Raw genomic sequence first — 22,885 nt, 5'->3', positions numbered from 1 at the left:
GAGAAGCAGTGAGCTGGCCTGTCCTGTGCATCCCAGGGCAGGGACGTCCGTCACCCCCTTCCTAGTCAAAGCAGACGGCGGCAGGCTGTCCCTACCTCGGGTCCCCTGGCCACTCACTCTCCTGCATTAGGAAGGGTGTAAATGGTGAATGTGCCCCCGAAAAGAGGGTCCCGCTATTAAAACACAAAAACGGTCTCTGAGAACAAGGGTATCCGCTGTCTTAGGAGAGTTAAGGTCTCTTCTTTCAGGGAGTAAGATGTCGTTTCACTGCAGACCCCACCGTACGTGCCTCGGGCTGTCGTGAAATGTCTGTTTCGGGCTTGTTTCTGACTCACGAGGCCTCAACTTTGTGCGCCTCGACCTGCCTGCAGGATGTCAGCTAGCGGAACACGGAATACAAAAACGGCAACGGCAAGGACTCTTCAAAGACCCAGGGCGAGCTCGCGTAGCAACGGGGCCCGGAACCCACTACACGAACTGCCTCCAGCATGCTGCTGCCCGGGCCCCCCCCCCCCCCCCCCCCCAGCAGGGTCCGGGAGCCTTTCGGGCCAGCCTGTGGCGCTCCTCGCCTGTGCGTGTAGGCGTGGAGGGCTTCTGGAGGAGGAGCCTCGTGGCTCTTTGGCAGTCGACTATTTTCCTGACCGAGCCCGTGGATGCTTCGGTAGCCGTGACATAGACCAAAGCCACCGGTGTCTGTCCAGAGGGGACGAAGGGCGCCTGCTGGCTCTCCCACGTGAAACGCGTGTGGACGGCGGTGGAGTCTGGCCCCGCCCTGTCTGTGGACAAAGCAGCACGCCCGTGACTTTAAGGGATCTTAATTGGATCTGGGGCCAAGGGAGAACTTGCCCTTGGCTCTGTCCAGGCTCAGCCGCAGAACAAGGCTCGAGAGCCCCAAGGTATAGGCTGAATGTCATCTGATCGGAGCTGCCGGAAAGATCTTTTGGTTTTTTTCCATTTTCTCTTTGGATATAGTCAAACGGCCTATTGGGAAGAATCATGGGGACGTTTCTACAACTGTCTAACGCGGAGAGGCTGCGTGCGGGGGTCTCCCGGACCGCGGGAAGGGGAGTACAGACGTGTGAGCGGCTTCACTCCTGCCGCGAGCCTGAGGTGCCGCATCTGGGAACCACGAAGGTCCGTTCCCAGAGCTCTTCAAGTCCCCCTAAGAATGCAGCGTATCGCGAGAAGTCACCAGTTAGGGCGTGTTATTGCACCAACCGCGGCCACCAACCGGACTGGACTTTGGCCAGCGGGGGGCATTACACTGGTACCTGCTGATTAATTACCCCGGCATGGTGACAGGCTCCAGCCGGAGGGTCGCAGGGGCCGAGGAAGTGTTTCTGATACGGGGACCTGCTTTAGGTTAAGCGTGGGGTCCCTGAAGGGCATATTAATGTGAGCTCTCACCTGGAACAGAGGAGGGGAAGGCGGGATCTGTTCTGTTAGAGTGCTCTGACCCGGTCTCCCCAGGGGAATGGAAGCCCGAGGGGGGCCGGCTGGCCCCATCCCCGGGTCAGCTGGAGGCCAGCAGTAACAGGTGCTGTCCTGGAGGGCCCCGTCTCCTAAGCCCGTCCTAGGTGTCCCCATACTGGAATTTGGTCTGGGGTCTGGAGCCAGGGTCTGAGGTGTGAGCAGGGGTGCTGTTATGGGTGGGGTCGCGTCCCTCCAAAATTCCTGTGTTGGGGTCCTAATCCCCAGCACCTCAGAATGTGGCCTTATCTTATAGACGGGGTCCTTACAGAGGTGATTAATCCACAGGGCGTCAAGGCAGGTACTACACCAGCGTGGCCGTGCCCCTACAGAAAGAAGAGATGCAGACAGGCACACTCACGGGGAGAGTGCCAGGTGGAGGCAGGGATGGGGTGACGCTTCGATAAGCCAAGGAAGGCCAGAGACACTGACAAACACCAGAGGCCTGGCGAGAGCATCCTGGCCCACAGGAGCCACCAGCCCTGCCCACGCCTCGACCTCGGGCTTCTGGCCTCCAGAGCTGGGGGGACTGTCCATTGCTAAGCACAAGGCTGTGTGGATCGCAGGAGGCCAGCCCGCCCCGCAGGGCACAGCGTCTGGTTCTCGAGAAGCGTGGGTTTGCACCAGATTCCGAGGGAAACCTGAGCGCGGGGAGAGGCAAGAGGTAGGTGTTCAGATTCCCTCAAAAGGGAATCGGCACGCTGTCAAGCAACCCCTTTAACTCGTTTCAACGAAATCGCACTTGAAATAACTAAAATTCGAATTCCTGCCATATCACGATGGCATATCAAGGACCCCCAACCTGTGAATAAAACTGGAAAAGCAGAAACATCTGTGTGCCGTAGTCACTTTGAACGGTCCTGCCGGCCGTGGTCTGTCCCACCAGCGAAGGTCTGCTCCCGTGCGTCCCACAGATGGGGCCCATCACGGGGTGTTTTCTGTCCTTCCGGTCCCCAGGCAAGCTCCCAGAACAGGGCTGCTGTTTTGTTAAACAGGACTGTTCCAAATCAATACCAGAACCGATGATGTCCTGGGTCCCCTGGTAAAGTCACTTGGGGGACTCACCAAACCTGTGTCTTCTCTAGCTTGATAGGACTTGTCACGGCTTTATGGGGACGATACCTCCTGCTTGGATGGAAGGGTCATGTGAAAGGAGGGACTGAGGTTTGCACATCTATAGGCTGGAGCCCCGCTTCTGTCTCCCAGAGACCTCTGAGAGAGATCTCCTCCCCAGCGGTGACGTGCTCTGCCTCACTAAATGGGCCCCAGTGCAGAAAGCCTGTGTTCTCACACCCAGCTCCTCTGTGCTCCTAAGGACAGTGTCTGAGCTGGCCGGGGGGGGGGGGGGGGGGGGGGGGGGGGTCACACCGCCCAGCAGTGATCAGCACGTGTTTGGTAGAGGGCGCATCCGTGGCAGTCACCAGGGGGGCCTCCAGAGAGTGAGATAAGTCTCAGCTCCCAGAGGCGTCACAGAGCACAGCCCTGCGCTCCAACGCGGGCGTGGACAGGCTTTCTGGAACCACACAGATCCCGAGAGGCGTGCTGGTAGCGTGTGTCGGGCAGGACGTTTTACGGACACACGGCCGTCTCCAGACCCGCGGTTTAACTCCTCAAACGTGAGGAGAAACCAGAGTAAGCAGAGATCATCTCCTCTGCATTTCCAAATAAAAACGTCAAAGCCTGTTGAGCCTTGGGCACACATCACAGTTACCCTCGGGGTAAATAATGACAGAGGAACAAGGCCACACGTGTGGCACTGACTCCCGCACTCCGCGGTGGCTCAAGGGGCACCGGACTCTCCCGTCAGCTGAGAAGTCACGCCGTCTGGAGCTCCCTCACCTCACCACGGCCGTGCGGCTGTGTCTTCTGTGTCAAGGTGGCCAGCGTGCCCAGGGATTCAGTCAGACCCTCATCTGTTAGGTGAATGCACTCGGGAGATGTGGGGGTAACACCTGCATTCAGCTATCCCGGACTAAAGCACATTACCCCGGATGATGTGGACGGGCCTCCTCCAATCACCTGAATGCCTTAGGAGCCAACCCCGAAGGGCTCTGGGAGAAGAAGGGATGGTCCCCTGCCCGCCGGCCCCGCCCACAGATTTCAGACGGTCAGAGCCCATAATCGCGTGAGCCAGTTCCTTGAAATGTAGAACTGATTGGTGCCGTTCCTCTAGAGAACTCTGGCTGAGACAGTAACTAATAGTTTGGTATGTGACGCTTGCCTCTGGGCCCCCAGAACCCGTCCCCTTTGCTGATGGGGAAGCTCACAGTGCCCAGGCCAGAGGACCTGGAGAAGTCTGGATTTCATAAGCCCCTTTTTTCCAGGTTAGCTCAGCCACACCAGCAGTCAGGAGGCAAGACTCAGACCTCACCCACACTTTAAAGATCCCTTAAGAACAAAATCTGGAGAGAAGATGTACAATGTGAAACAAATAGCCAAACGCTTAAAGGGGGGGCAGAGAGGAGAAAAATCTTTCCCTGGTTCTAACAAGGTTAAAAAAAAAAAAAAAAATCACAAAAACACTGAAAAGTAAATAGGAAGAAATTTGAAAACGATTATTCCAAATTATAGCTTTACTAGAGCAAATGTTTGCAAATCTATGCTTGTCTGTCTGCACAGACCCTAACAGGCACAAATAGCTCCGTGAAGAATCCATCTCAAAATCTCATACGTAGGAAAGCAATGACCAAAAGCCACCTTACACATTGTAGTTTGCTGCCCAAAGAACAGCTTCTGAGTTCGAGCTAAACCCCACATAGTCTGTTTATAAGCAACTGCTTGTTAGAACCAGAGCTCCGCTAAGGGAAGGGGCGTATGCAAATCACAGCGAGCGAGGCTGTGTGCCCCCCATCTAGGGGCACAGCGCCCGCGCCCCACCCGCGTAAAGTGCTGTACCAACCCAACCAGGCCACTTCTACGGAGGCGACTGCGAACACACACTGGAGAGGGACAGGAAAATAAAAAGGAAGGGAAGGGAAGGGGGAGGGGGTCAGCTTCCAGCTGTTACAAAATATGCTACTCTCGTGGCGAAACCGCACCTGATTTAAAAATCCGTATATAAGACAAAAGTAACTTACTGTGTAGGCAATCAATTCTGGTTGGCATAGCGATCCTCTTAAGTTAGAGGGAATGAGCGCGAGGTGACGAGAAGGAAGAGGTCAGAGGTCAAAAGCAAAGTGCGCGGGAGCAAAACAAGAAGGACAGACAGTGAGTTCCAAAGCGCTGTGCCCCACGTGCGCGTGAAGTGACTGGGAAGGACGTCTGGCAAGAGTCTGGGGGCTTGGATTGCTTTTTTTTTTTTTTCTTTTTTTACTTCTTAATATTTATTTGTCAAAGTCTCCATCGATACTTTGGTTCTTACTCATGGGGGAATACACATGGTGTAACCTTGGCCATCTTGACCGTCTCTAAACACGCGGCCACGTTAAGTAAATTCACATCGTGCAGCACGGCCACATCGACACCGTTAAGCTAGAAACAAGCCCACGTGTGGGGATAAACTGGCTGCGACCTCACAAGATGGACATTTCCAACCTGCGGGGTTCCAGAACTCGAAATATGCTGGCAGTCTTAAAAATCTGTGCAAACCCACACAGGTGGTTCTTGGGCCAGAAACTAACCTTCAGTTATTTAATGTAGAAACGAGAGGAAACCCCACAGAGCCACTCCCTGGATCCCCAGTGCTGAAAACTGGTGCAACACAAAAGCTATTTGGCATCCGTTAACACATAACTGTCCAACGTCTCACGGAGATGCTGTGTCCAAGTCGCTGGCACTTAGGTCCCCAAGAGTGCCCTTCTTGAGGGGTGCCATCAACCTGGCCAGTGGCGGGCAAGGAGAAGGGCGGCCATGGAAGGGATCCCATGGGAAAGAACCTTCTGGAGGGAAAAGCAGAGGAAGGAGGAAGCGACGGGTGAGGGTAGGGTGGTCTCTGAATGGACTCGGGGTCGGCGAGGCGCGGCTGCCGGGGTTGACGCGGGAGGGCAGGAGGGCAGGCTGGGAGGTTGGGGCTCCGTGAGAACAGGCAGCAGACTGCTGGCCACCGGGAGAGGAAGGGGCGCCCCACCCTGCACTCGCGGCCTTCCTCCGGTCCAGGGGGGCTCCCTCGGGCCGTGCTGGCCCCAAGAGCAGGCGAGAGGGGTGTGTACGCGCCTGGCAGACCGACAGCCCGGAACCTGGGCTGCGCCTTCTGAACAGGAGCGAGGGAGCCGCCAGAGGGCAACGCACAGGTCACCCAGGCTCAGCGCAGGGGTCACTTAGCGGCCCGGGGGCCGATCTTCATCCCGTGGCTTAGAAATCCTGTCCTCCTTCCCTCTTTCCTTCTCCTGGCTTCCAGCCGCTCCCCACGTGTGCCCACCCTGCTTCGGCAAGCAGGGGCCTCGTGGGGACGCACGAGAAGCAGACGGGAGGGAGTGGGTAGGGATGAACGCAGAGGCCTCCAGCCGGGTTCTCAGCCCCGAGAGCACGGACACGGGGCCACGCACCGCCACGAGGCGGCCCATCCTGCACCCCACGGGGCTCCGAGCTGCACCCCGCCCGCTGCCTGCAGCACCCCACTCCCAGCTGTCTCGGGACGCTTGCCGGTGTCCCCTGAGTGGGGGGCACAACCACCGGGTCTGAGAACCACCGGTCCCGGCGGCAAGAACGGGGTGGGGGGGGGGAGCGGGGGCAGTGGGAGACAGCCACGGAGCAGCTCACCGGGGTCCCCGACCTCAGGAGTGACTGGGACGTCTGCGTTCTCAGCGGGGCAGGACTTGGCGCTGAGGTGCACCCACGACTCCCAGCTCGGATCGGGCACCTGCTCCCATCCTGTCTCTGCACCGGGGGCCCCTTACCACTGCCCGGGGGGTGGGCCCACCCTCGTGCACCGAGGAGAAGCTGAGCGCAGGAGGCGTGACGCCTCCCGTGGAGAACGGACCTCAAGCCCCCAGACTGCGTTCGCTCAGAAGGAACCTTTACGTCACCATCGTGCCGAAGCGCTAAGTACAACTGAGCACGCTGGAGAAACGTACAAGCTAAAGCCCCGATTTAGGGCTAATGGAAAACAACGGATTATTCTAATGATGTGATTCCTCGGCCCTACACACACGTTAAGTTGATGGTCGTCAACTTACAACTGACCCCAGTTTCTGGGGTATTCCTCTCGCCCTGGGCCCTAGCAGGTCCGAGAGGTGGGGTCTGCCCTGGTTTTAGCGAAGGGAAGGGATTGAGACGCAATGAACAGGTGCGCATCTGCACAGCCGAGGGAAGCCGGGTCTCTGGCGGCTACGTGTGGAGTCTCTTTGGCCCCACTGTGGGATATGACCCCCTCTAAATGCTCTAGATAGTTCTACTGGGCGGGGGTGGGGGGCAGAGAGAGAGAGGAAGGGGGCCTCTAGGCATGACCACAAGCTGTTCCCCCCAACCCCCCAATGCGGAGAGATGGAAGGATTCTTAGTGTGGCCCCTGCCCAGAGGCTCTAGTCAGGCCCCAACCTCCTGCACAGGGGTGCTCGCTGGGGTGGGGTGCTGAGGAGGGGGTGGGTTTGCGCAGGGGAAGGGAAGCGGGTGATGGGAACCGAAAGTCAGCTCAGAAACTGGCAGGAGAGATCAGCCGTTGGGTGGGGCGGGCGGCGGGGGGGGGGGGGGGGGGGGCGGGGAGGGGTGGGCGCAGGTACCTTTATGCTTCTTGGCAGCATCCGGCTCTGAGACACTCAGGGAGCTCTCCGACAGCTCGTCCCCATCGGGGTCCAGCGGGGCCTGGCTGTCCCACGCTGGGGCCTGTGACTCCTGGTCCAAGTCCCAGGAGCCTAGCTCGCGCTCCTGGGGCTCTGGGGCCGGCGGGGCCGGGGCCGGGGCCTCTTCCTCCTGCGGGGCAGAGACGGCTGCCGCCCCCGGAAGGGACGGGGGGTCCTCCTGCGGGGTGCCGTCCACGGAGGCCGCGTAGTCCAGCATGAGGGCGGCAGCATTGTCCTGAGATAGCGAGGTCTGTCCCGGGACAAGAGAAAAAAGCCAGCATGAGGGACAACGGCAAGGACACATGGAAGGAGGGCTGGCACGGAAAAGCCCGGAAACCTCTGTCCAAATATGCTGGGGGTGATTCCAAAGAGTCAGAAGACGCCCACGGCTTGTCTTCCAAGGGGGCGGCAACTGGGTCTCCAAGGGACTGAAGTGCGGTGACTATGGGTCTCCGCTCACAGCAGAGGGTCGGGGCCCCTGGTGCCAGGGGCCCTTCACACGTGGAGGGGCATCGAGGAAGCAGACACCCTTCTCCAGCCTGCGGGAGGGAGAGCACTTCCTTCTAGGAGGCGGACAGCCCGCTGGAGGGGGCGGTCACGGGACGTGGGCTACAGATTCCGTCTTTTCACACTTATCCTACAGGATTTGGTTTTCTGCCGGCAGAAATTGCTCAGCATACATGTCGTAGCCTGAGAATCCGGGGTGCTCCTCTCAGCCGCGGGGCTGGGTGGCTGCAGGGCGGGAAGGTGGTTGCCAGGGGCCTGGGGCGGGCCGCTGTCTGACGTCCACACCCTGCCGGCTTGCGGCGTGCCCACTGGCTCAAGATGGGACAACCTAAGCGTCCGTAAAAAAATCGTAACTGCAGGGGGTTGGATATGTTAAACGTGCAGACCCTTGGGCTCCTAAAGAGCCACAGAAAGCATAGAAGACATGGTCAGGAGACCCCGTGGGTCCCTCACATCCGGCCGGGACTCGGGAGAACGCAGCCTTTGGGCCTTGGCCCTTCTGGGGACGCCGTCGCCCCCTGCTGGCTGAGGCCGGAAGTGCACCTAGGAAGCCCAGAGAGGCCCCCACCTGGGACCTGGGGCCTCGGGGGCCATGTCAAGGCTGCCCAGCAGGCGTGGCAGCTGGTACGTGAGCACCAGCCACCGAGGCCCCAAGTACAACGTCAACACTGGTGACGCACCTCTGGCACCTGCCACGACCCACTGCAGCACGACTTCTAGACCCGTCACGCTCATGGCCTCCGAGCACCCCCCTCCGTGTTCAGAACGTCGTCTTCCTCGTCCCCCATGACTTCCTGGTCTCCCAAACGCCCCTCCGTGGCACACATTTTCCTGGCCCATCTGAGATGTCAAACTCGAGTACGGGGCTGTAGCGTGGCTCCCTGCCCTGAGGGGCCGGCCCCTCTGGCACCCAGCAGGGCAGGAGAAGGGAGGGAGTGGAGACCGGGGTATGTTTTAGACAATCTGCACGTCTCTCTGGTTGCAAAAGGCATAAACACTCGCTGCAAAAAAACTTAAATGGTTTGGAGGCGTGCGACGTGGGAAGTGGACGCTCCCCGTCATCGACCAGCGACAGGGCGGAGGCTCGGTCCCAAAGGGGCCCCCCCGGCCAGAGACCTTCGAGCTGCCTCATCAACGGGACAAGCTGCATCCACACGATGCCGTGAACGACGCACTCGCTGGGTCAGAAAGAGAACCTGCCATTTGCAGGCCCGGAACTTTCCGGACGTCGTCAAGAGCTCAGGCTACCTTCCCCAAGGAGGAAACCAGCCCGCTGACAGACGCAATCCGCCCATCCCCCCCCTCCCCGCCCCCCACCAGCGCATGGCCGCACCTTGGAGATCCCTGATATGATGATGGTGCTTTTCTTCCGAGGAGACTTGACCCTCAGCTTCGAAGACTCGCTGAGCTGACGGATGGCGACTTCTGCCACGGGGTCCGAGCCATTCAGAACCAGGAGCTCTGCGGGAGGGAAGGCAGCACTGAGCATGTGCACACACGCCCCCTGGAGACTGCCAGGCCTGACGGAAATGGTCCCCAGGCAGAGATCGGCAGATACCTTCTGGAAGGGGCCAGAGCCTAAATGGTTTAAGGTTTGTGGGCCGGCGGGTCACCGGGTCCCGGCCACTCACCGCTGCCTCTGTAGGGTGAGAGCAGCCAGAGCCCTGCCAGGCTGGGCTCTGAGGCAATTTATGAGCAGAACCAGGGCCAGATTTGGCTCACAGACCACCCTCGGTCCAGGGCTGCTTCTGGAAGGTTCCACGTACTCACTGACGCACGCTTCCTCAGATCCCTGCGTTTTCTTACACGCCAGTCATACCTCCGCAGGGTTGACGAGAAACAAGTCAAGGAGGTAGGCTGACAGACAAAAACACCTCTAACCTTGTGGAAGATTTGAACTCCGGGAGGCAATGAGGCTGCCCCTTTTCCCTCCCGAGGGACTCAGCAGCTAGCATTCACGTGAGCCAGTGGGCCAAGGCAGCTCCGTCCCGTGGTTCCTACCAACCCCACGGCCGGCCGTTGTCTGTGGGATGCTTAGCACCTAGCAGGTGCGGTACAAAGGGCTCCTTGCACATTGTTTCGTACAGCCATCCCGCGAACCCCAAGAGAGATGCCTTTTTTATCCCCACTGGAGACACGGGGGACCGTCAGGGAGCCAGGGAGGTGGCAGAACCGAGAGGCTCAGCAGGTCTCGGGCGCAAAGCCGGAACGCGTAACCTGACTGAAGCAGCTCCCCTGACGCCAGAGTCAAACGACGAGGCCATTAAAGGGGCAGGAACGTGTTCACAGGAACACCTGCCACCTCAGTTTCGGCTGTGGCCCGAGGACAATTCCAGAGGAAGAAGCAAAGGGCCAATGAGGCCAAGAGCGGCCTGGCCACGGACCCACACTGAGAAGGGAGAGGGTGACAAGAAGGGGTGGGGCGAGGATCCCCCCCACCCCACCCCAGGAGAGGGCTTCACTGTCCCGCCCAACACCCCACGCCAAGCCCGGAGGTCCTGAGCTGCCCTCCGAAGTCCCATCAAAGTGCCAGGGGCGCCCGAGAAAGTTACTAGGGCACCGGCGGCACAGGGAGCTGACCTCGGGGCCGGCCCCACGGCCCACGCACCAGATGGGGAGCCCACCATGGAAACGTCAGCCCGGGCTCCTTTAAAAAGGGACCCCCGTGCAGGTGAAGGTGTCCCCGCGGTCGCTGGAGCACACTGCCAGGGGCAGGGAAGGGGGCATCAGGAGCGGCCAGCACGGCAGGGACACTGCGTGCGTCTAGGAAGCTGCATTGGGGGAGCCCAGCGGTTTGCAGAGATCCACGGAAACAGGGACGGGGCTGAGGGACAACGAAGAGCTCCCTGCCCCTGTCCCCTCCTCCCTGTCCCCTCCTTGACCTCGGCAAGATCAGACACAGGACTCAGGGAATGGGGACAGGTGCCCACCTGCCCCTTCTCTGATGGCAGGTCACACCCGAGCCAAGGGAGAAAGCCTCATCCCCAGAGTTAGATCGCGCTTTGATCTAGGGAGACGGTGAAACCCACCTCTCCAAAGACGCCGATTACCTGAAAGTGACCATAAAAATGGGAAATTTGCAGGCAGGGGTCTGGGGGAAACCACTCCTAACAAACAGCTTTTCGGGGACAGCAGGAGACAAAAACAAAGCTGCCTTTACGCTTTCGCCCCTGCGACCTGCTTATTTTATGATGTTCACAGCACTGGCCCACGGGGCAACAGAAAAATAACGCTCGAAAGTTTTATAAACTGGGTTTTTACGTTTATTTTGTTAAAGCATCTGCTAAAACTAAATGCCACTCCTGGTCTCTGGCTGGCTTCCCTTTCCGCTTTCTCCTAGTTTTTCTCCTTTTACTGGAAAAAGCTCCTCCCAAACTCTGAAAAGGAAATGCTGACCTCGGGGCAGATGCGAAAGGCGTGAGGGAAGAGGCCAGGAGGAAGGAAAAGGCGGTGAGCGCGCCCGTTACCTGTGTCCGAAGAAGAGAACGTCTTACTGACAGGGGCGCCGTGACAGGAGACGGCTTGGACAGAGATGTCCTTCTCAATGACCTTCACCTTGACAGGTGTCTTCAGGGGAGACTCTGCCAGAGGAACATCCTGGTCATAAGAGGGCCCCCAAAGCCGTCTGAACCTACAGTTTCCGGAAAGTGAAATCACATCTCTCGCGCCAACGCCGTCCGGGCGGTTGGAAACGGCCAGGGCAAACCTTCAGATCGTTGCACGATCTCATTCTTTTTTGGGGGGGTGGGGGTGGGGTGGGGAGGGAGAACCCAGGTTTCAGTACAATTTCAGAAATTAAGCCAGAATTTCACATTCTGTTTTGTATTCACGAATGGGGCCAGGAAACCGATTCTGGGATGATAACACATCTGTGCGAACAGACGTACAGCCCGAATAAAAGTTAGTGACCCATGTATACAGAAGTTGTCCCTACGGCGGAGGCTGCGGGGACCGGTGCAGGATCCAGCTGGATCTAAAATGATGGCACATCAAGCCTGCGAAAAAACGATTTTTGGGGCGCCTGGGTGGCTCAGTCGGTCAAGCATCCGACTCTCGGTTTCGGCTCAGGTCGTGATCTCACGGTTCGTGAGTTCAAGCCCCGTGTCGGGCTCTGAGCTGACAGCATGGAGCCTACTGTTTTTTTATTTGTAATGTTTATTTATTCTATTTTTAAGACAAAGAGAGGGAGAGACAGAGTGCGAGCAGGGGAGGGGCAGAGAGAGGGGGAGACACGGAATCCGAAGCGGGCTCCAGGCTCCGAGCTGTCAGCACAGAGCCTGCTTGGGACTCTCTCCCCCTCTCTCTCTGCCTCTCGCCCGCTCACATGCATGCACGCGCACGCTCTCTCTCTCTCAAAAAATAAATGGATAAACTTAAAGACAAAAAAGCTAAGCAGAAGCCCTGCCAGTTCCCGCCCCTTCTGTGCCACGAGAGTGTCTTAACCTCGCTCCCTGCGGCACGCTGCTGGCCAGGGGGCCACGGCGCCCGTGGGGCAGCGTGACTCCAGGCCGGGGGCCTACTCTTCATTCTCACCCGAGCTCAGCGGGGACGCCCTCCCCGTGTCGACACGCGGCTTGGTTTTCACGGCAGTGACGGTAGTGACCACGGTCCCACAGGGCATCACCATGCGGTCTTTTTCCACCTTCGCAGCAGGAGCGGGCGGAGCGGTCTGCCAGGATTTTGCTTCGCCGGGCTCTACGTAAGAGAACTGCAGAGAAAGCTGGTTACGCGCTCCCTACGGCACCCGGCCCGGCGCCTGGATGGGGGTGGGGGTGGGGGGCTGCCTTCCTCTGCCATGACCTCTGCCTTCTTCGATGAATGTCACCTAGTCTCGGAACCGTCTGACGATTGACCCGGGGTTCCCCACAATGGACAGAAGGCGGTAAGACCCGCGCTCAAACCCACCCACTCGCCATGCAACAGCAGAACAGAGGCTGGAGAACCCAATGCAACCAAGTGGCCCTTTCCGGGGCCGGCCCACGTGACACGGCGTCGTGGACCACTCCCCACGTGGCAGGCGACTCGACGCGACCGTGGGCGGGACGTGGCCCGTCCGAGTCTGGAAACGCGCAGCGCGCAACGGGCTCTCGGGAGAGCGTCCTGCTTCAGGCAAGAGGGAGCCTGACGGGTGAAGACGTTCCTTATCTCAAGTGGGTCTCGAGCGGCTCAAGCCGGAGCGCGGCCACGGCGGGCAATGTCGTCGTACCTCTGCGGTGACCGAACCCAGCACCGAGCTGCCGAAGGAGGGGCCGCTGGTCAGCGTAAAACTCTGTGGCCCCGCAGGCTGCTTCTTGAATAAATCTAAGGGAATGGTCGTCACCGCCGACAGAGCTAGGGAAACAGGACACAAGTAAGGAACACCGTGGGCGTGCCTCCACGGGGTGCCACGGAAGCCACCACACCCAGGACGAGTCTCCGAGGCACTGCTCCAGACCACCGCAGGAGGAAAAGCCTGTGCGGGAGTCGAGAGTGACAGCCCTGAGGGCCAGGACGCCCGACCTGCAAGGCTGGGATGCAGACCCACCGATGCAGATCCAGGAAGCCGAGAGCTGGGCAGCGGACGTCAGGAGAACATCCTCATTCTCGGGAAGGACACGCCAAGGAGAGGGGGTGTGAAGGGCCCGCGCGTGTGTGTGTGTGTGCGCGCGTGCAGAAACAGCGTGTGCAAAACCGAGAGCGGCCACCCAGCGCGAGCACAGGTAACAGAGGCAATGGGGCAACATGTCAAAACCGTGTGGGTGTGAGTAAAGGTTATATGGTTGTTCTTCGTTCTGTTTTGTGTTTTTCACACGAAATTTCGTAGACCCCGCGAGGCTGGACAGGACTGAACCGCCAGCGGAGCAAACGAGCCGTGCGTCAGGGGTGGATTCGGAGGGGCTTCTCCGCAGGCGAACACCTGCCCAGTCTGGGGTCAAACCACACGCCTGCCCTTGGCACGTCGGGAGCGCCTCACTGCCTCCCCCCAAGACAGCAGAATCCGGGAAATGGGCTCCGAATTCTTGCTCATATAGAGCTTAAATGGCTTTTTCCTGGGTCTTGGTAACTTTAGGAGACATCCAAACGGCCCGGGTTTGTGGCAGGAGAAGCCAGGAGAGGGTCCCCCTCTCCGAGTTTGGTAAGTCTAAGGGCATCTCTAGAAACCTAATAAACGTTGATACTCCTGACCCAAGCACGTGTGCACTCACACCGGTCCGAGCTCGCTGTCGTGATTTTTACCTTTAATTGTCGCTTTCTCATCTCTAAAGCATGTGCCCAGTACAAGCAGCTGTGGATTATTTTACAAGGAAGAGCCGGTTGAAATCCACAGAGACAGAGAGTAGAATGGCGGGGGAGGGCGCCAGGGGCTGGGGGGAGGAGGGGACAGGGAGTTGTCCCAGGGGGACAGAGTCTCGGCTTGGGGAGATGGAGAAGTTCTGGAGACGGACAGTGGTGAGGGTTGCACACGGTGCGAATGTACTTAATGGCACTGAATGTTACCCTCAGAAATGGTTAAGATGGTCATTTGCATGTCACAAGCGTTTTACCCCAAGTTGAAACAAAACAAAACGGGTCAATTAAGGCTAAGAAGATTGAGAAGTGCATCTCTGAACCAAGAATTACTGAATAAAAAATTTTTGATATTTGTTTTAAAAAAGAGAGAGAGAGAAAGAAAGAAAGGTAAAAACCAGCTGAGTATATTCTTTTCCAAAATGTATGACCTTGGGGGCCCCAGGTGGCTCTGTCGGTTAAGCGTCCGACGTCGGCTCAGGGCATGATCTCACGGTTCGTGGGTTTGAGCCCTGCGTCGGGCTCTGTGCTGACAGCCTGGAGCCTGCTTCCGATTCTGTGTCTCCCTCTCTCTCTGCCCCTCCCCTGCTCATGCTCTGTCTCTCTCTCTCTCAAAAAAAAATAAACATTTAAAAAAAAAATGTATGACCTTGTCAAAAACTGAAATGGACTTTCGAGCCAACATTGCCTTCGGAACTCCAGCATGCTCTGTGGGGTCTCCCGCCCGCGCCTCCCAGCTTCTCCGGGTCCCTGTCAAGGCGGCTGGAGCACCACCCCTCCCCCCCTCCCCGGAGAGCAGGGCCTCCATCTACCTGCTGACACCCACCTCCTGATGACTGTTCTTCCTCTGAAATCTCCAAGTACAGCTCCTTCGACTTGGCATTCAACTCGCTGCAGGAAAGACAAAGAATTTTTAAACAAGCTCCATTAACTTTTTGAAACGGTGTTTTTTTTCTGGCTGTACGAAGAGATACAAATCACCATCAGTATAAAGATTATCTGCAACCAAACGGTTGCCGTTCATATTTGGTTGCTGGTCTCCCAGAATTCTCCGCGACTTCCTGGCTGATGACAGAAACGTTGTACACAGCCGCTCTCTGATACGGGGGCCACTGGCCGCAGATGGCCACCGAGAGCTCAAGGTAAGGCCAGGGCAAACGGAGGGCCTGAACTTAACTTTGTTTAAGTTTCACTAGTTGAAATTTCAAGAGCGACATGTAGCGAGTCGTTGCTGTATCAAAAAGTGTAGCTATATGGGCACCAGGTGGCTGAGTTGGTTGAGCATCCGACTCTTGCTTTCGGCTCAAGTCATGATCTCACGGTTCGTGGGATCGAGCCCCGAGTCGGGCTCTGTGCTGACAGTGCGGAGCCCACGTGGGATCCTCCGCCGCTCGCACGTGCGAGCTCTCCCTCCCTCCCCAAATAAACATGTTTTTAAAAAGTGTAGCTATGTAATTATCTAAAAACAAAATTATAGAACATGATAGACCTCTCTCTTTTTTTTTTCAATTAAGATACAGGACATCTTTCCATGTCAGACACTACAGAACAACGTCATTTCACTATGTGGCCTTTTATTTTGTCCGTTCCTTAATAACCAACCCTTAATAATTGTTGGTTGTGGTCAACGTTCCGTAATTATAAACAAGCGAAGAGAAACATCCTTATCCATACATCTTTGTAAACACTGTGCGATTATTTCCTTAGGGAAACTGTAGATCCCAGCCAAAAGGTATGTGCATTTAAGAGATTTTCTCTCCCTCTCTCTCTTTTTTTTTTTAAATTTATTTTTAACAGAGAGAGACAGAGCATGAGCAGGGGAGGGGCAGAGAGAGGGAGACACAGAATCCGAAGCAGGCTCCAGGCTCTGAGCCGTCAGCACAGAGCCCGATGCAGGGCTCGAACTCACAGATCGCAAGATCATGACCTGAGCTGAAGTCAGACGCTCAACCGGCTGAGCCACCCAGGCGCCCCATCTCCCTCTCTTTTTTATAATACGCCTGGAGGACTTCCAGAATGGCTATTCCAATCCACACTTCCACTGGCTGTTCTCACTCCCCTACTCTCTACCACCCCGTAAGGTGAAAAAATTCTCCCTTTTGTCTACACACGTGTATTGAACTACTTGTGAGACTGAACATCTTTTCAAAAGTTTCTAGCTACCTATAGTTCTTGCTTTCATATTTCCAGCTCATCTTCCCCCCGTTTTCCAAGGGAGCGCTCCTATTTTCATTGAGGATTTATAAAAGCTCTTCATATTATACGTGGGACGTCCGCGGTCAGTACTTTTTCCTAATGGTTCCTCGTGCAAGCATCAGAAAGCAATTGACTTCTGCAGAGTTAGCCACTTGACTGGAGTATTATTTATACCGGTTTCCTAATATTCTTTCTATCCTGTATCTATTGTTATTTCTGATAGTTTTAACTGATTTTCGCAAGTAGTCTAGACACGTAACCGTATCACCTCCAGGTAACGATTCGTGTTGTCTCTTCCTTTCCAATCCTTGAACATTATCTCCTTTCCTCATCTCACTGTACTACCCATACTTTTCGAACAAAAACAGTGGGTATGAGCCCAGCTGGTCTTGCTGTATCATCCTTAACGTGCCGCGGGGGTGCTGCTCGACAATACCTTGCTTGGGTTTCCCACACCATTTCTTAGAATTTCCCTTCGTCTGCTCCCTGCCAGCCTCTGGTATCAGCCTGAAGTTTCCTCCATCCTGCTCCAGATGGCGTGTGTATTTCTTTTTTTTTTTTTTTAATTTTTTAATGTTTATTTATTTTTGAGACAGAGAGAGACAGAGCATGAACGGGGGAGGGTCAGAGAGAGAGGGAGGCACAGAATCTGAAGCAGGCTCTGGGCTGTCAGCACAGAGCCTGACGCGGGGCTCAAACTCACGGACCGTGAGATCATGACCTGAGCCGAAGTCGGACGCTTAACCGACTGAGCCACCCAGGCGCCCCAAAGCGTGTGTATATCTAAAGAAAAGGGAGCCGGACCACAGTGCTCTCTGGTCACAGCAGGACGTGGGCAAGGAGGAAACCCACGCCCAGAGCCGCCTTCAGAAAGAAATCCACATTCAACGTAAAACTACCTCGGATGTTGGCGACACATTTAAGCGAAATTTATTTTTTAGTTTTAGTTTTTGGCGTGAACGGTGCTGCAAACCGACTGCCGGGTTGGGCAGCCTTGGACAGGTGTGGCTGTTCAAACCCCAGCCCAAGATAGCCAGGCTGTACGCACAAGGTGAATTCTTCTTCCCAGGTGAGGTCCGTAGCGTTTTTCGCGAGGGCGCTGAACTTCTGAACGGGATCGTTCAGCCAAACTACACACTGTGGGTTCACGTAGCCTGTAATCGAACAAAGGGGCATTTTTAGTTTTTAACCGCATTACACGTATACACATTTTGCATCTAACAGGCGGAATTAAATGCCTGAGCTCTTGGCTCACCCACTTCTGGGGGGACAGTTCTTTGTTTCCTTTGCCATTAGCAAACTCTCGAAGCACCTCATTGGAGGTTTAAGATTTTCTATCCCCAACTTGGTATCTATTGACCTTGGACAGACCCCAAGTGCCCCTGCTCCCTGCCCCGGGCGGGAGGGGGAGGGGGGACACTCCCCAGGGGCGACATCACTACAGAAGATGCGGCCCCCACTTTTGGACAAGACTAACTGCTTGCAGAAGGCAAGTCCTCTGGAACGACCCCCAAGTGTGGGGGGGTACCCCACAGGGAAGCCATGTCCCTACTTACAAGGGGTGTCTTTTTACACCTGACTCGGCTCAGTCAGACTCCTGTCTGGGGATCACTGATCCCCGTAACGGGACATCTCACTGGTGAACAGTTGTCGTCCCACGGCATGAAGGTGTGGACACACGGCGTAGTCAATCATCACCGGCACGCACGGACGCTTTACCACGTACCCCACGGTGCCAGGTGTTCTATCACATTATCTTATGAATCTTCACCATCACCGTGGAGGGGAGACACAGACCCAGATGTGCACTGCTGGCAGAGCTGAGGAACGGGGACCCCAGCCCTGGCCGACTGAGTCCAGAGAGAGATGCCCCTCGGCGGCTAAACACTGCAGCCCCAGACGGCAACATCCAAGTGCTTTTACCCGAACAATCACCTAGGACGAGCTTGGCACAGACTCTCACTTGTTAAATGCGGGCAGTCTGCGCTTTGGGGACCGGAAGGAAGTCCCTGCAGAGAAACAACCCCTAGTGTTCTCGGACAATAAAGAGGAATTCATTCCTGGTCTCAGCAAAATCAGATCACGGTGGAAAGATGTGTCCTGTCCCAGGCTGCTGTGCCTGTGGGGGCTCAGCAAACGTTCGGGAACACCTAAAAAGAATCATCTGTTTGGGGCGTCTGGGCGGCTCAGTCAGTTAAGCATCTTGACTCCTGATCTCAGCTCAGGTCACGATCTCACGGTCTGTGAGCTCGAGCCCCACGTCGGGCTCTGTGCTGACAGTGTGGAGCCTGCTTGGGATTCTCTCTCTCGTCCCCGCTCTCTGCCCCTTCCCGGCTTGCACTCTCTCTCTCGAAATAAGTAAACTTAAAAAAAAAAAAAAAAAGAATGGTCTGCAATACTTTTCACTCCGATAACAGCCCCTCCCAGCAGCGAAGCGTCCCCGATGGGCCAAAGCCCTTCTGACGCTCCCTAAACTGCCCCCGTGGCACCTCGGCTTCTAGAAAAGAAGGTGCCTATCGCCTATCAGTCAGGGATGCTTAACATGGGTTTACGCGTTCAACAGTTCAAAAAAAAAAAAGGATGTGCCTTCCAGACTCAAGAGAAGGACAAGGTTACACACGACCGCATTCCTTTCTGCCCTCAGCCTTCACGTATGAAAACCGGGACCGTTTTTTAACTGCCCCTCTTTGCCGTTATGCCTCTCAGGGGCTCTTTCTGCTCAAAGGCGGGGGTCACGCCGCAGACCCAACTGGAGGGTGCCACAGCGAAACCACAAATCACCCTGCGGGGCGGTCCCTTCTGGAACCAGCGGGGCTCCCTGCGCCACCTGCCTGAAGCACCAGGGTCGTGCAGCAGCGAGGCCCGGATGTTATTCACCGACAGCTTGAGTTCGTGGGCCCTTGGAGGTTTGGGAGGGCAGGATTCCTGAAGGCTGGGTGCAGTGTGCTGCAGGTTCTGTGAACAGAAGCACACAGGACAGTGACCTGCGGGGAAGAAGGGGCGGCCGCCCAACACCTCGACACCTGTCACCGGGGGCGGGGGGCGTCTTCAGGACCGTCTGCACGGGGCGCCTGACCCTGGGGTCTGCTCTGCGACGATTTTTCCCTTCTCGTGGGAAGGGAGGGTCCCAATCAACCAAAACCTCTTCCCTTGCAAGGGAGCCTTTTATGCCCAAATAAAGCAGGTGCGGGGGCGCCTGGGCGGCTCAGCCAGTTAAGCATCCGACCCACGGTTCCTGAGATCGAGCCCCACGTCAGGCTCTGGGCTGATGGCACGGAGCCTGCTTGGGATTCCGTCTCTCCTCTCTGTCCCTCCCTCACTCGTGCTCTCTCCCTCCCTCAAAAATAAATAAATAAACTTTTAAAAAAGTTTGTGAACCAGGACCCTGCTGATTGTGACCTGTAAGAAGTAGTCACAAAAGTCCTTAGGATCCAAGTCCATGAGCACTGGGGCCAGAGCAATCACAGGGCTGGGATGGAGGTAAAATATTTCAATCACATGTGCGTGACGGTTAATTTTATGTGTCAACTTGACGGGGCCATGGGACACGCAAGTATTTGCTCATTGTCCTGGGTGTTGCTATGAGGGTATTTTTGCACGAGGGTAACAGTTCAATCAAAAGACCAAGTAAAGAAGGTTGCTCTCCCTAATGTGGGTGGGCCTCGTCCAATCAGTTGAAGGCCTGAACAGAACCTTCCCTGGAAAAGAGAAGATTCCTCCAGCCTGACTGCTTTAAGCCAGGATATCAGTTTTTTTTCCTGCCTTTAGACTTGAATGGAAGTTCTTCATGTCTGCTGGCCTTCCGACGGGAAGTGCCCCCAGGGTTCTCCTGGGTCTCCGGCTCGCTGACTCACCCTGCAGATCCTGGGACTGTCGGCCTCTGTGATCACGTGAGCCCATTCCTTACAATAAGTTTTTGTGCATGTGAACAAATGTACATTTATATAAATACACAACTGGCTCGTGCAGTTACGGAGGGTATTAGATAAAGCCTCCTTGCTTCGAGGGCATGTTCTCATTGCTGACTGGGTTTCCCAGGTCCCACAGTCCTGGAAGGATGAGATCCGAGACCACAGGCTCTGAGGGGACAGCCAACACAGAAAAAGCAGAGGGTCAAGGCCAATTAGGGCTGGACCGTGCGGAGAGGCCCAGACACCTGTTCCTTCCATCCCACGGGGCTTTGGAACCCTGTGCCCTGAACTCGAAGCTCGTCCCTGACACGGTCAAGATCACCAGCAAGCAGCCGTTCACTCTGGCTCTCCCACGGGGGGTGGAGGGACAAGGGCAGCACGTGCAGATTCTCCAGGAGGGGGAACCCTGGTCCCAAAGGGTCGGGAAGCTCCGCCCTCCGTGGACTGACTTACCTGAACTTCCCTCACATCCACAGGCTTGGTGCTGAGAACCACCGACGGCGAGGCAGAACCAACCAGATGCTTCAAGATATCCTTGAGGGTTTCAGACACTGCTTCCGTCTCAGCCGCCCGCTCCTGCCGGAAGAAGACAAGCCACCCAATCATTTCATAACCGTCGCCGTGCAGCCGGACGGGCAGGTGACTGCTCTCCCCGAGGCAAAGCCCGCTGGGTGCGGCCTGGGCTCCCGGGAGGTCAGATTAGGACAGGTGACGTCTGGGAGACGGGGTCCTCCGATCTCACAGGTCATCAGGCCCCCTATTTCTAAAAACGGCAAAAGTAAAGACACGCGGCATACAGAAACATGCTGCTATTTCTGCGTAGACCCTTTCCGACAGATGGGTTTTTTCTGTCTCGCGTGACATTTTTTTTTTGAAGTTAAAAAGTATTCAAGTAAGTGAAAAGGCCCAAGAAGAAAAGCTTGTAGAGGAACAAAACTGGATGATTTGTGTTACCAGGGGTCAGCTCCATAGAGCTGTAATAATTCGCACCCAACAGAAACGTGTTCCTGCGTTCCAGAATGCACACAGCACCACTGTTCATAAAGCCCCAAACTGGAAACTCCCTAAGTATCCGTCAGTCGCTAAATAGATACGTAAACTGTGGGGCAGTCACACGGAGGGAGTGCCACACCAGCCCTCTGGTGTCCCTTGTCACCTCTGGGGTAAATGCCCTCGCTGTGGGGCTCCAGCTACCCCCACCTGCTCAGGGGACAGGACGTTTGCAGGAAAGACCTCCCCCAGGACCACAGACCCATGGAAAACCTCTGACTTGCAGGGTTGGAGGGATCTCAGGGATCGGTCTGCAGACGGCCGGCCAGGTCCTGCTCTGGCCAACTTAGTCCCAACGTGCCCATTAGTGAACATCTACTCTCTGCTAGAAACTCTAATAAGTATCAAAACAGCAAATACCCACGTCACTCTTAGGATAAGTCAGGCTCGATCCTAGGCGCTTCTATGTACTAGCTCATTTAGTCTTCGTGACCACCTTGACTATCATTGTTCCCACTCGAGCGACGAGGACACTAACGCACAGAGAAGTGAATTACCACGCGTAGGGTCACCCGGCGCGTGAGCGGCAGAGCCGAGAGCCAAACCCAGGCGTTAAGGCTCCGCGGTCTGTACTTAACATGTCGTCCCTTCCCTTCAACACGTCCTCGATGCACCGATTTTCTTCAAGTGAGGTGAAATCCGCAGGACATAAAATTCACCATTTTAAAGCAGACATTCCAGTAGCTTTGGGACGCTCTGCTCTGAGCATTGGGACACTCAGTGCTGTGCAATGACCCTCGCTCTGTCACCCGTACCCTGATCTCTCGCTCCCCGTGGCCACTCCCCCCCCCAACCAACTGCCCCTGCCGGCCACTGCTCTGCCTTCCGCGTCTACGGTTTGCCCGCTGCGACAGCTCCTAGAAATGGGATCGTAAACACGTGTTTTCGTGTCGGCTTGCCTCGCTCTGCTTGACCTTTTCGAGGTTCCTCCAGGTGGCAGCAGGTGGCAGAACCTCATTCCTTGTTTGCGGCTGAAAAAATACTCCATCGTACGGACGGACGGACCTCGTTCTGCTCACGTACTTGAGTCTTTTTTTAACCCCGCCCCCAATTTCTTGTCGCTTCACAGAGGAGGAGATGGGGTGCTCAGATGCCAGAGTTCATGCCCAGATGAGCAGCTGGGTCGGGCCGGCGTCAGATTCATCCAACGCCCTGCCGCGGCCGCCCCGTTCTCTGGGACGAGGGGAGAAGCCTGCCCAGGGAGGCGCTGGTCCGAGCCTCTGCTCCCCAGATCGGGCGCTGGCGACCTGTGAGCACGTTCACACACACCGATGGGGGGGGGGGGATCATAAAAACTCACGGACTGACCTCCACCGGTGCTTTGGGCTGGACGGTAACGGCCGTTTCTGGAGTGCTGACGAAGGACCACTTGATCTGGATGTCGTCTCTCTTGTCCTTCATGTGGAGCTCCAGCTACGAAGAAACACGGTTGTTGGGGAGCTGCCCTTCCCACCAAAACCCCAAGCGCACCCGTGCGCGCGTAGGTCTGTGTGTGCACGCGTGTGCGCGAGTTCATTTACGTTCTTAGACACCGCCTGGCCTCCCCTTGCCTTCTCAAAACGGTAAGGAAAACTCTAGCCACCCCCGGACCTCCCTGCGGCCCGGCCCCATCCCCTCCAGCGCCTTCCTCCGCCTCAACCTGCCACTCAGGGCCCTCAGCGCTGGCGGCTGAAGGCCAGATATCCCTCAACTCTGTAGTCTATCACATGAATAATTCCCTGGGCCCTGCATTTCTCCTCGGCAGCGTCACCAAGGCGCGAAGGAGAGG

At 56.4% G+C, this 22,885-nt stretch overlaps 1 protein-coding gene and 1 long non-coding RNA gene across 3 annotated transcripts in view; one reads left to right on the top strand and one right to left on the bottom strand.

The window, feature by feature from the left end:
• C2CD2 (C2 calcium dependent domain containing 2) overlaps positions 1 to 22,885 on the bottom strand; it is a 51,588-nt gene that overhangs the window by 4,248 nt on the left and 24,455 nt on the right. Inside the window, exons 4-13 of the mRNA XM_045501308.1 lie at positions 22,422 to 22,530; positions 20,521 to 20,645; positions 18,988 to 19,111; positions 17,205 to 17,310; positions 14,787 to 14,851; positions 12,900 to 13,024; positions 12,227 to 12,401; positions 11,161 to 11,274; positions 9,027 to 9,154; positions 7,127 to 7,436 (exon numbers count right to left, since the gene is read on the bottom strand). Coding sequence (XP_045357264.1) covers positions 7,127 to 7,436; positions 9,027 to 9,154; positions 11,161 to 11,274; positions 12,227 to 12,401; positions 12,900 to 13,024; positions 14,787 to 14,851; positions 17,205 to 17,310; positions 18,988 to 19,111; positions 20,521 to 20,645; positions 22,422 to 22,530 — 1,381 coding nt within the window. The remainder of the gene's footprint in view (positions 1 to 7,126; positions 7,437 to 9,026; positions 9,155 to 11,160; positions 11,275 to 12,226; positions 12,402 to 12,899; positions 13,025 to 14,786; positions 14,852 to 17,204; positions 17,311 to 18,987; positions 19,112 to 20,520; positions 20,646 to 22,421; positions 22,531 to 22,885) is intronic.
• Positions 91 to 2,299, top strand: LOC123610541. 2 transcript variants are annotated; one of them, XR_006718183.1, is made up of 2 exons: positions 91 to 1,134; positions 1,759 to 2,299. It is a non-coding gene; the product is annotated as an uncharacterized LOC123610541 (long non-coding RNA). The 2 variants fall into 2 exon arrangements; XR_006718182.1 differs by having other exon boundaries at positions 1,727 to 2,299.

This window comes from Leopardus geoffroyi, chromosome C2, assembly GCF_018350155.1.
Source record: "Leopardus geoffroyi isolate Oge1 chromosome C2, O.geoffroyi_Oge1_pat1.0, whole genome shotgun sequence".
NCBI classification, from domain to species: Eukaryota; Metazoa; Chordata; class Mammalia; order Carnivora; family Felidae; genus Leopardus; species Leopardus geoffroyi.
Note: the sequence above shows the minus strand (reverse complement) of the source record. Positions and strands in the feature narration are given on the sequence as shown.